The 13,398-nt window shown below is 40.9% G+C and overlaps 1 protein-coding gene across 1 annotated transcript in view; it reads left to right on the top strand.

Moving 5' to 3' along the window:
• Nucleotides 1-8,522: 8,522 nt before the first annotated feature.
• NSMAF (neutral sphingomyelinase activation associated factor) overlaps nt 8,523-13,398 on the top strand; it is a 40,270-nt gene continuing 35,394 nt past the window's right edge. The window contains exon 1 of the mRNA XM_052787097.1: nt 8,523-8,908. Within this exon, the coding sequence (XP_052643057.1) occupies nt 8,856-8,908 (53 nt within the window). The 5' untranslated portion in view covers nt 8,523-8,855. The remainder of the gene's footprint in view (nt 8,909-13,398) is intronic.

Genomic DNA, 13,398 nt, shown 5'->3' with positions numbered 1-13,398 from the left:
TTGTGAAAAGCCTGTGAGAATTGAAAGCTCTGCACATATCCCCTAGCTTTTAAAGTGGTTTCCTGTGTTGGCTGGGAGTGTCCTAAGCGCCCTGGGAGATGCGTGCTCAGTATTCATGTGTTTAGACCCTATCTACGTTTTAAATCCATATTTAAATGTGCAATAACTTCCAGTCTTTTCATTATACTTCCTCCTGCTTTGTATCTCACTTTCCTATGAAGTTATAAAAATTTATAATTTAAAAACTATTTGCTTCTAAATAAAGTTCCTCTCTAGAAAACGGTTGTGGAGAAAAGAGTTGTTATATATTTTGAGACATGTGACAGTGACAACAGCAGTGCTAGCGGCAGAGATCAGCCAGAGAAACTTCTGTACCAGTTGCAAAGACATATGTGTTTGCTGGCAAATATTGAAAAATATTTTTTAAGAGACAAATTCATTTAAACATCACCTCTAAATTACAAGGTTTCAAATTCTGGAAGGGTTTGGATACTGCTCTAGTGATTGACTGAAAAGCAGTGGTCAGAGTAGAGGAAAACTTGAATGTCAACCAAATGCTGTCAGTAGTTTACAGGTAGAATTTTAGTTTGTCCATTATAACATTTCTTTTTGCTAATGGCATCTGCTTATGGTCTCATAACTTAATTTAGACTTTTGGGGTCTTGCTGGTTTCCTTGAATTTCTTATGGTCCAGTTGCCATCATCAACAACTAATGTAGCCCTATTGTTGTAATTGATTTAGTGTCATGGACCACAATATCCTGCTACATATTATACAAATGCAACCAAAAGATGTTCCCTTTCCCAAAGAATTTACTGTTTACTTACATAAAGAGGTAACAAATCCTTATAGTCAGAGGAAGAAAAATAACCAGAGTCAAAACAATCCAACTCACAGGTGCAGCTGGCTAGAAGGATGCATCCCGCTTGCCGGACACAGATGTGGTGATCCATGTAGTGATGATAAACCATGCTCTCGGCTTTCTTTTCTTCTGTTTCCTTCTTCCCAAACCACCACAGCTCATTGCTTGTCAACCAAAGTGCTGCACCCGTTAATGCCTGACCATTAGAGATGCTGAGCACACAGGCTCCTTTGAAGCAACAGATTTCAGGTGCAAAACCTCAGAAGAGTAGGTGTCTTTTGCTTTAGACTTTTAAAAATTCTTAGTTACTTAAAGTATGCCATTGCAGCATATGAACTCTTTAATCCTTACCACCCAAGAATGACAAGCCAAATACTGCTTCAGTTTCTAAACCATCTTTCCAATATCCTTTTAAAAGAAGTGATCGGGTACCTTGAATTTGAACAGCTTCTTCCATTAATGGTCTTTCCCTTTAGGAACTTTTTTTAAATGTTTAAATATTGGAAGGCTTACAGCATGAGGAGCTGTTCAATTTATTTTCTGCATATTGCTGAGTGATGTAGTCCTAAGTAGCTTCTCACACCCCATTCTGTTCCGATTCTTTGAACAGAAGGCTATTGAAGTCAGGCTATTATAATGAGGCAGCAATATCAAATACTGAATTTTTCTCTTTCATATCATACCAAGTGGAAACTCTATATGTGATACTGTAAAAATTACCATATGCTTACGGGTACTGAGCAGAAGCGCTAGCTTGGTTTTGGAAATTTTTCAGAGCACACAAGAACCTAGAATTTCACCTCTGCTCCTGAATTAAAAGCAGTCCTCTTAAAATGCAAAAGACTGCTTTTCCTCTCTCCGTCTAACCAGTCAGGTGACAGTGGCTATGTTTCCACCACAATTAAAAGCACAACTTACAAAGCAGCTATAAGGGCAGCGTGTTTTATGTCCAGTGAACTTTCCCTCCACAATGCTGCCCGGTGTACAGCCTGTCCAGGCTTGCCTGATCATTATAACTCATGAGATCATCATGAGCACAGAGATTCTGACATGCTTAAAATGTGCTGGAAGTTACTCCTGCATGTGTGTGATACGGCAATTAGTGAGTTTAATCTTCAGGGCAATTTAGGGGTTGCTGTTAACAAATAATGTAACACAATCCATGACTTTTCTTGAAAAGCACCTCCTGCAGCGCATGCCTCATTTTACCCAGCTGTAGTTACCTTAAAATTGAATGTCTAATTTATGACAGTCATCTGGACTCTCTCCATAGTGAACGGGGATCCTATATGAAGCAGTTCATTCTCCTTAGGTGTGATGTCTGAGATGAGAATGGTGAATCACCCACCTCTCTACATGATGTACAGTAGAAACATGGAAGACTATCTCAGACTAGAGGCTTAACTTACATATTTGGCTAAATTTAGGTGAGAAGAATCCATCCTTAGTGCCTCAAGTATAATTATTTCCTGAAGAAATTCTGTTCTAAACAACCACTCTGAATAGAAGCATTGTTTGTATTTGTTTGTCACTTCTCCAGCTGCTCTGAAATAAAATATAACTCTATTGAGTGGTGACAGAGGAGACAGTGTTTTCCAGTTAAGAAAAAATCTGGTCTTGCATTCAGAAACATATTCATAGGACATCTGTATTACACATCATACAAAACCTGTCAAGTTTTCTAGATGGGAATGAAGAAGGAAGGGCCCTTATATATTTGTTGTGTGTTCTTCAATATAGGGAAAACAGTCTAATATGTTTCTTCAGGCTTTGGCTGAGCTGATCTTGTACCTCCCCAGTTCACCACACAGCATTAGCTTTTAAACAGAACTTATGTTATCATAGGTTTGCTCTTCATCTTTGCTGAACTGAGTTCCGATTTATGGAAAGCAGGATACAGTCAAACAATAATTTAGAATATATATCAAAGAAATATTACATGCTTGCACATATGTCTGAAAATTAATCTAAATTATGCATTTGTTTTACTGAACTAAAATGGAAGCATGAATATTATTCTGTCACAGCTCTTCTTTGCAGCAAGAACGCTGTTGGATAGAGAGGAGAAGTAGTTAATAAATAAATGGTCTAATATACCTGGGACTATTACCTATGGAAAAAATATAGGCATTTAAAATATTCTTAGCTGAAACCTTTTAAAAGATTTAAAGGCAACCTATCTAAGCAAATTAAACTGTTTAGTCCAGCATCTCAGTTCTTCTTTTGCTTTCTTTTCCCTCCCCCACACGTAAACCACCCCCTGCCAGGGAAGGTACTTCCTAGCAGAACATTGAACCTGTTGACCAAAAAAGGGAGACTTGTGATTTTAGCATTTACAGAGTGGGATTTAAACTTCCCTTTGACATAGAGTTTTATACATATATATTCTTAAATGTATAGTCACATGCACTTGCTCACAAGGAAAGAAATAAAACAATGTATTCATCTGCAAATTAGTGTTCTGCCAACAAATCAACTTTGCCCATATAAAAATAGGGAAAACCCAAAGACATTACAAGTTTCTTTTAAAATTTCCATTTAAGTGTTATATTATGGTGGTAGTTAAATGGAAACCAGAGTTTAATCTGTAAGGCTGTATCTGTACACTACTTTTGCATAATGTATCTGTCCTCAACAGATGCTCCCTCCCTCCCTGAGACTTTCCGGGTTTTCTCTCACCACCACTACCCATATTTATTTTCATTACTTTTATATGAAAAAAACTTCCATTGTCCTGTGGACTATATGCAACAAGTTTACTGAAAGGCCTTTCCTTAAAATGCTGGCTACACAGAGAAATGACTCAACCACTCATCCACTTTTCGAATCAATATTTGTGGTACCATATTTAGTAGCTATACAACAGAGCAGAGTGACTCTCACGCATCTAATGACATGAAGTGTGTATGCGTGTTGGAGGGGAGCCAAGTCATCAGCTTCATAAAGTAGCTGGGACACTGAAGGTGTGTGGAGGGATCTTACCTGACCAACATACTCAGCTGTTTTTTCCAGTATAGTTAGCATGCATTCTAAACCTGTTATAATAAATATATTCTTTTCTGCTAAAATTTTGTCTCTGATCTTTAAATCTTACATGCTTCTAAAAAGACTAAGTTAGTATCATTGTATTCCCCAGCAGTGCGGATATATAAAATTGTACAGGATTATTCCTGGATTACCATACACTCTGCACTATTTTATAAGTCCTCTTCAGGACACTTCCATAATGAAGTGCAGGGATCTGCCTGAGCAGTGTATACCAAACCAGAGGCTGAGAATCCAGCCCTCAAATTCTACAAGGCTTAACCTATGAAAAAGAGCTGTTAATAATGTTAGTGAAGGAATATAGAGATTAAAGGAGATGCATTACCTACCTAATCCTTCAACGAGTACTAAAATCAAAGCAATTTGGCTATCTTTTCATTTTGTGGCAACCTTGAAATATGCTCAGTAGTCTTTTATGCTCCCAACAATTCAGTGGGAACTTCACCACTGACTTCAACAGTTGAGGTTAAGCGTATTCTGAACATGTCTAAGAATTCTCAATATAATAGAATGGATTCATGTGGAACACTTGAGCACTGTATTTCCTGAAGCTTTTTAGGTACCTGAAAGACAAAGCTTTACTGGATAAATACGCTGAAGAACATCTGCCAGAAACCCACTATTGTAAAAACCTTCCCTAATAAAACTGATGGCACAGTTAAGTACAGCACTACACCTGGGACATGAATCTTGTATTCACAATGACATTAATGTATATATTGGGCAATATACAATCATATGTACTCCCCCATTCCTGAAAGAAAAATCTATGTACGTCTTTAAGCTTGTGCTGATACATGGGCATTGCCTGAACTGAACCCTTTACTTATTTAAGGTGGCATTACCTGTGTGAAAATATAATGGTTCTACCTCTTGTTGTTCTGATTCTTTCAATTATTTGCTCTCCACCAGTTTCTTCAGGAAAAGGAAAATGAGCAGGGGTGCTTAACTGGAAGATACAAGCAAAGACAAGGACATCATTAGCAAGATGCTGGCACAAATCTAGAATGGAAGAAACTAGCCAGACTGACAGGATTATAACAGCACTTTGACAGAAGAAAGAATAATACCTCTATGGGGAGGATTGAGTTTTGGCCACTCTGTGACAAATACTGGGGTTAATGGCACAGTTTTGTGGATGGTTTGGCAGAGGGTCTGAACTACTTGACCATGGGGTGTTGTTCCATAATGTTATTGAGAAGAAATTATGTCCATTCAACAAGGACAGGAAAGAGCATTTGAGGACAGTGACTCACTGACATGGGGAAGTGACCTTTTAACAACATTAGAAAAGAACTTTGAAAGAGGCCAGTTACAAAGACCTAGAAATATGGAATCGTAGAGAGGAGGAGAGAATAAAGAAGTAGGCATTAAAAGAGAAAAGAAAATCATGAAGAAAATCTTGGGATATTTGAAGTCAAATGCCAAGGATCTAGTGAACCTATGGAAAAAATATGGTTTTAGTAGCATCTTAGAGATACAGTGCCACACTTCAGTGATAGTTGTATATAAGAACGCTAAGGAAAATGGGCACAGGAAATCAGGGGAGGATGATTCATTTTGTATCGAATCCAGGAAGAGAAAAAAGATACTGTTCTTGGTGAAAATGAAAAGAAGGAAGTAAAAGTATGCCACGACTGGGGTCTATTTTTCATAATAGACTATAGCTGTTTTCAAAAGGAGGAAGTTGATGTTTTTTCTGACTCATTCTGAGCAACTAATAAAGGTATTCAAAAAGCTTGCCCATGAGATAACAATGGATTTCAATTACTTGAATACCAGTTAGAAAAACAACACGGCAGGACATGAAAGGTCCATCAGACTCTTGTAGTATTTTAGGGATGATCTTTTGCTTCACGGGACAGAGGAAGTTATAAGAGGCATTACCAACTCGAATTGCATGACAAGTAGGGAGGAGCTCATTTTGATTTTAAAGGGTGAAAGTGATCATGACATGTTTTACCAAAATAGGCTTCCCTACTCCAAGAAAAAGAGGAAAAAAAAGCACGGCTGCCCTGCCAACTACGGATTGCATTGTTATGTAGAAACAGTTAAGCTAGCTTTAATCAAGCTAGTCTAGATACTAAAAGAAGGCTCATCATAACAGCATGCCATTCCATATGAGTTAATTAACCTCCTTTCTGTATGGTCTAGGCCTGAGCTCAGTCATTTAAAGATAACCTAGATTTTCTACAGAGAACAATGGACTTATTTTTAATTAAACATACAATAGCAACCTATCTTGATGTGAACAAAAGGAAGCAGGGGAAGCTTAAGTAGACTGTGTTAACATCACATTAAAAGCTTTTCAAGCATTTGGAAAAAAAAGTCACAATAAGGGGACACAACTGAAGAGTAACATAAAAGAATATGAATAAAAGAATAAAATTGCAAAGCCTACAGTACAAAATGAGTGACAGGTAAAAAGGGGTGTAAAGGGCAACAAGAAAATGTTCTGGAAATACATTAGAAGTGCCCAGATACTTAGTTAAATTTATCTTACCACAGAATTTAGAAAAGGAATGAGTTAAAAACTATTTAAATTGTATGTATTTAAGTTAATAGGGCCTGAAGAATTTTACTTAATAATGTAGCAAAAATAATCTCTGAGTTGCTAAAAGAGTATATAGGTTCAAAGAGACTAGAAAAGGATAAAATGTGTCTATCTAAGGAAAGCAGGTCCAAAGCTATCCAGATTAATTTTGATCCTGAGGGATGTTCTAGAAGAAATTCCACGGTGAAGAGGTTAGCTTGTCAGGAACAGATGCTCTCACACTAGTCTAATGCCCTTTTTTACCATCAATTTCACTGATTCAGTAGAAAAAAGAAAACAGTAAGTATCACAGATCTTGAGTTTAGTATAATTTAGACCCTGTCCCATTACAGTTTCATGAAACCACCAACCAATTGGCATGCTGCTTGCAAAAAACAAACTTGGAGATCATTTGCAGTGAGAACACATAAGGATCTGTTGTCATTTCAGTTCTATTCAATTTTTCCATTAGTGATGTGCAAGATGCAACAGAATATAGATATATAAAAAAAAATTTGGTTTTCACCAACCTGGGAGCTAGAAGACAGAAACAGATTTCAAAACTAGTTTCATAACTTGGATAAATGTCTAAAGTTAGCAGGATGAAATCATCATGGCTAAGGCAAAATACTATGCCTGGGAAGAACTGAAACATACAGTATAAAATGGGGAGAACTAGGTGGCAATATGTTAGAAAAGGTTCTGAGTGAAAGTTTCTGTCACAAGAAGAAAATTATTTCTGGGATGTATTTATAGACGTTCCTCTCATGTATAATACATGGGACATAATTACTGCACTGTAGCTGGTGTTGATGCCTCAATTGGACTGCTATAAGGAGCCTTATACCTTAAGACAAAGACAAAAGTCATACTGGAAAGAAGCCAGAGTAAAGCTGTAAGAATAAACCATTTATGAGTGCAGTCTATGAGGAAAGTGAACAAAATTGTTCAGCCTATGAGAAGATGATACACATATCTGCACATATAAACAATTGTATAATACATATATATTTAAACACACATATTTATTAAAACATATGTGAACAACATAACAAATATTGTCCATTTCCACTGGGAGTACGCAATAAGGAACGCAGCAAAGAAAATTCGGGTTGGATATTGGAGAAACACATAAATGCTGTTAGACATTTGCACAAGCTACATGCAAGTGTTGCAGATTTCCTCCAAATAGGTGCTTTTATAAATCGGTTAGACAAACAGCTCTTGTGGGTGATATCACTGGTTTTCAAACTGTGATCTGTCACCTCCTTAGATTCTGTGAACTACTCCTAAGAGGTCCCCGAAAGACAATTAGCAAAAGCAAACCTCTTCTCAGCATATACAACACTTCTCATATTCACGTTTGTGGGTCCACAAATTGAAAATGTTTGAGTAACACTGATCAACATATACCCGATTCAGCCTCAGCACAGAGATTAAGATTAGACAATCTCCTGAGGCCTAGAAACCTCTAATTCTTTTTATTCCTACGTGAAAAATTACACCCCCCCCCCCCGCGAACCGCTTTTTTTACTTGTAAAAATGCAAATAGGAGTATTTTTCCACCTCACAAGAGATCGTGTCAGTAAACACGTTATAAACTGATCAGATGCAATGGCAGTTACATGAACTAAAGTGTTTTATACGAACTAAGGGAGCTTATTTACCTCCCCCTTCCATAGAGGTTTTTTTAGGTTTTGAACACCTGGCGGAACTTCACGTCCTGCCCGGGCAGCATCTGTCACACACATTATGGGCAGAAGGAATCTCACTGCAATGGCATTATATTTACGATTTTTATTTAAATGCAAGTAAATAGACTCTTTCGCTATGTAATAAAGCCTGTACTTCCCTCCGTGTGCGCACGAAGACGATTTTCGGCCCCGGGCACTACGCTGCCGGCCGCCCCGGGAGGCCGGGCCCACCGTCGCCCCGGGGCCCCCAGGGGCCGCGCTTCCACACCCCGCCCCCGCTGCCGTGAGCCGCGGACCCGGGTGGCACCTCCGTGCCAGCAAACAATAAAAATAAAACGGCAGAAGCTTTAAGGAAAGGGATGGAGGGAGGGGCGTGGGTGGGCGGCTGCGTTCCCGTGGTGAGGGCCCCCCCCGAGACCCCTCAGAGGCAGGCCGGCGGCCCCGGCGGCCCTGAAGGGCCGCAGAGACGCCGCAGCCCGGGCGAGGGCGCAGAGCCCGCGGTGCTGACAGGCTCCCTTCCCTGGCTGCTTGTGCCACCTTCCCCCGCCTCTCCGGCCGTATAAACGGGGCGGGCGCCCGCCGCGGGGTCCGCCAGGCACGCTGCCTGCCTGCCTGCAGCCGCGGGCCGGCCCGCTCTCCCCGCCTCCCTGAGGCGCGGCGCGGCCTGGCCTGGCTTGGCCTGCTGTGGCGGCGACGACGACACCTAGGCCGGGCGGCTCCATGGCTTTCATCCGCAAGCGGCGGCTGGAGCGGGAGCTGTACTCCAAGGAGAGGTGAGCAGCCCTGCCCCGCCGGCCCCGGCCACCCCCGTTCGGCCTCCGCGGCAGGGGCGGCGGGGTGGGAGCGCTTCCCTCGGGGCAGCACCGGCGGCCTCGGCCGCCGCTCCTTTGCCGGCGAGAGGGGCCCGCTGCTGCCGTGCCCCGGCCTCCACACCCCCCCGCCCCGGTCTGCCCCCTCCGCCGGGGCGGGGGCGGTGGGGCCCCCCGAGGTGGGGAGGCGGAGGGCCCGGCGGAGCGCCGCGGGCGGCAGGGCTGCCTCCACGGAGGCAGCCGGCCCCGTCGGAGCGCCCGGATCAGAGGTCGGCTGCTGTGCTGGGCTTGGCCCTCGTTGTTGTTACTGTTTTAATCGGCTGGCTGATGATTCCCGGGAGTTAAGGCTGTAAAGGCTGTAGAACAGACCCGGGGAAACGTGAACGCCGCTCGCCTTGTGTAAACTGCATGAAAATTGCATGTGTGGATTTTTATTTATTTGTTTGTTCTCAGTTGTGTGAGCAGCATGGAGTTACAGCTCTGCTTCACTATAGAGGGAGTTGTTTGTTTGGTTTTTTTGGTTTGTCGTCCCCCCCCCCCCCCCCGAGCATTATGATCGGCATATTGTCAGCCCTTAAATTACAGACTCTGTGATGGCTCTTTAAAGTGTTGAATTCAACTTCCCCATTCCTGCTTTCTGACTGTAATCTCTATTTTGTGTTCCTGTGGCTAAATGAGCATACAAGAAAGGCTTATCACACGTGCCTGAGTATACCCTGAATTTACTCTTATTTTTAGCTACTGTCCTGCTTTCTTTTATGTGGCTTATCTGCATCTGGCTTGTCACAAAGTTTCAAAGCCCTTTGCAATCTCAATGTTGCCACGTAGGAAATCTCTGTAAGGTGAGAGCAGTAGGTCAGCGTGGGTCCCGCAGTGGAGGGACACGGGTGTCTTCTCTGGGGGAGCAGGGCTGCAGGAACTGGGGAGCCGTCAGGCACCGGGGCCGGACATCAGACGGGTCCCGTGCGAGTCCTGTGCAAATTCCTGATGCGCCTGATGCTGCCGGTTATGCAGCACTGTTTATTGTTGGTGAGAAAACCACACGACAAAGAGCTTGGCTCACTTTGTCCATATAAATTCTGATTCATAGCTATTCAGTCTATAAAGCTACTACAGCTTTTGAAGTGTTTTCGAAGTACAGACATATTCTGGATCACTTCTTGTCTTCATGTATCTCTTTTCCTGGTTGCTTTTGGGGGCTGCTGTGGTTTCAGTTGTCTGTGAGGGGCTGCAGGGCAAATGGACAAACTTCCTGTGTAGAAGGAAAAAGAGGAGGATTTTTAATTTTGAAATAAAACGTCTTAAGTATAGGAAAAGCTAGAAAAAATGGCTATTAGCTCTGTTAAGGATTTCATGTAAACAGTCTCAGGTTTTTGACAAGTTGAGAAAAAGGCCAAAACTCATCAGTCTTGCCCCAAGGAATGCAAGTGGGATCTAAACCTCTTCTAAAAAGTCCTGAAAACAAACCCAGCATATCAATGTCTGCAGCATTACTGATTTGCAGTTATTGAAAGTCTTTAATGAGAAATAGTTTTCTTTGCTCATATTTGGAAACATTTTAGGATCTTATTATTTGAGTTTGTAATTTGAGCACTTCATGAAAGATGAGTCTTGTTCTCATTTGCACTGGTGGCTTTTCCTATCTAAATATCTGCAAACTCATTTCTCTGTTTCTTCCCCTTCCCTAACAATTGATCTTTGTGTAAAATAAAAGTAAATTTGTATATATTTTGTACCCTATATCAGGTCTTTTTCCCTCCCTCTCTTCCTGTGCCTTTCTAAATTAGGAAATCTTAAAAACATTTAAGTGATTTAAATGGTTTTGGGCCCTGAAATATCAAATGAGAAACACCAAATTCTGTCTCCTGTTTTCCTTGTAGTCCTGCCTTAAAACAGTAAAAAAAAAAAAAAAACAAAACCAAAACTCTTTATATCACTTAAGCTCTCAAAGGCTATCCCTTCAATTTTCTTTTCACCTTCTTGCTGGGTAATTGTTTCAGAGACACCAACTCCTGCTTCAAAGATTCTCTTGATTTACGTAATCTTGGTGTAGGTATTTTCTAGCGAGATGACAAGGACTCTCTGAAACTTTGTGGCAACTGGATTTCATGTGTGGTTTGTCTTGTTTGTTTGGGGTTTTTGTTAGGTTATTTGTAGGTTGCCTTGTACAAAAATGTAAGCTATGAAAGTTCTGGTTAAGAGTACTGTGAAACTTAATGGATAAAAATTTAATCTTCTTATGCAGTTGCTTTGGGGGGAAGGAAGATCAGATCAGTTTTAAGTGATCTGAAAAAAATTATTTCCTCTTAACTAATTAGTTGGACTGCTTTAATGTCTGGTTACATAAACTGTATGCAGTTTTCTCGAAGAAAATAAGAAAATACTGAAAAGTCCTGTGTGCGCACACTGAGAACAAGCAGCAGGTTTTACTTTACATGTGATTAAACAACCCTACTGAGCAGGGTTCATTCTGGCAGGAGTTATCCCTTCAAATTCATCTGTATTGGTAGACATCTATTTTCACTTTGCCCAGGTGTTCAGAGTAAAGAAAGATGAGATGATATGTCCCTTTTTAATTAGTGTTGTGTGGATGCTTACGTAATTTAATCTTTACAATATTCAGCATTCATGAGTAGGAATCCTTTTTTACAAACAATTTTAGTTGCAAAACTTCAAATTAAATGGTGTGTGTTTGGCTCAGGTTGTTGCTCTCTTTACAAGTCGAGTTCTTGGTTCTGTTGGCAGAGTGCCCAAAGATGGCCAAGTCTGATGCTTGATGCAGAGGCTCTTTATAATGCAGTTCTGCTAGTTTGTCTTGCGTGCTGCTTGGCCTCCTGTTCGAGGGGTTCATGTCTTCTGTTGGGAACATCACTCACGCAAAGCAACCTGCTGGCAGCATGTAGGTCCTGTGGATGGATCTTTTGCATGACAGTTGCTTGGGCATTTGGGTATTTTTTTTTCAAACCTGTAGCCTTATCTTACTCTCTTGGGACAAAATATACATAATGAAGACTTTGATTCAAACATCAGCAAATGAGTCCTACAGCTGGCCTATAGATACTTTGTTCTTGTTAGGAGGAAGTTTAATTTTACAATTGGTTTTACATAGCTATGGGCTGCTGCTGATATGGGCTGGCCTGCTTTTTCATCCCTGGAAATGTCCTTCCGTTATCGGGATTGTACTTCCAGTATCAGATCAAGTGATTGTGCAAGGTGTGTTGGATCAGCCACTTGAAACCCTTGTGTCCAAGTGGATTTCCAGCATGTGCTTTCCTGATGAAGTGATGGAAATGGTAAGAACTCAATCACAGGTTAAGAATTTAAAGCAGGATCAATGGGGTACCTTCTCTGGGTGGTATAAATGGGATTTTGCCTAGATACTAGTCCCTGCATGTTCATTCCTGTGTCCAATTTGAACAAGTCCAGTGCTTCAGCTGGTAGGTGACATTGGTATATAAAAGAAATTGTGAGTTTCTTGGGTTTTTTTGTTTCCCCCTTCCCCCCCCGCCCCATGTTGTTGGATCTCAGATGAGATCTTTTCAAACTTAAGTACAGAGGAACATGCACATCAAGCGAAGTAACAGTAAAATTTTCAAGTAGACTAAGCCTGATACAAGACACTCTTTATTTGGAGGATATTTTATAGCATCTTGGCAGGACTTATAAACCCCATGTTGTAAAGTGTCATTTGCTGTTTTGTTGCATACTCTGAACAATGCTAGGAATGTTTGGGTGCCGTTTGTGTTCCCAAACCTTGAGTATAGGGGATGACATCATATGAGGTGAAGTTTTGCAAGTGTTTTTGTGCTACTTAGTGTCGTGCCTAGTTTTCCTATGCGTCTTGGGTGTGTTCTTGACCCATATTCCTCAGCCCTTTTCTGAGTGGCAATTATATGGGAGCTTTTCGAAAAAGGCAAAAATAGACAAGCCACTTTCAACTTTGTGTTTGGAGGAGAGCAACCAGAGTTCGCTGCTTTGTTCATTTACCAGCCTTACCTGTGTCACCCCTATCTTTCTGCTGCTGTAGATTAAGTTCTGTTTTTCTTGGCAAGGTGCTTGCCCTTTTCTTTTTTCTTTTTTTTTTTTTTCCCCCTCCCCTTTTGTTCCCTGAAGCTGTTTCTCAAAGCAATACTGATTCCCTTCACAAGAAAACACCTTCCAGATCACTTCTATCTGAATTTTTCAGATTTTCTTAATATAATTTTTCTGGGACAATATAAAGACAGGAATCTGAAATAAGTCTTCAAGCAAAATTATATCAGCATGCTTTAATTTACCTCTCCCCTTAAGTGTAGGTGCTAATCTTTTAAGCTCAAACAGCTCTTTCATACGCTATTAAAAGATTAACTCTTTACTCCACCAGGTTCTGTATGCTTCTAACACTGGGTGGGAATTGAAGATGTTCTAACACAAAAGCTGTTAGAAACTGCATTAAAGTTATTTGGGGGGGGGGG

The sequence above is a fragment of the Harpia harpyja genome, chromosome 5 (assembly GCF_026419915.1).
Source record: "Harpia harpyja isolate bHarHar1 chromosome 5, bHarHar1 primary haplotype, whole genome shotgun sequence".
Classification (NCBI taxonomy): Eukaryota; Metazoa; Chordata; class Aves; order Accipitriformes; family Accipitridae; genus Harpia; species Harpia harpyja.
The sequence above is the reverse complement of the archived record's forward strand: the minus strand, read 5'-3'. Positions and strand labels throughout refer to the sequence as shown.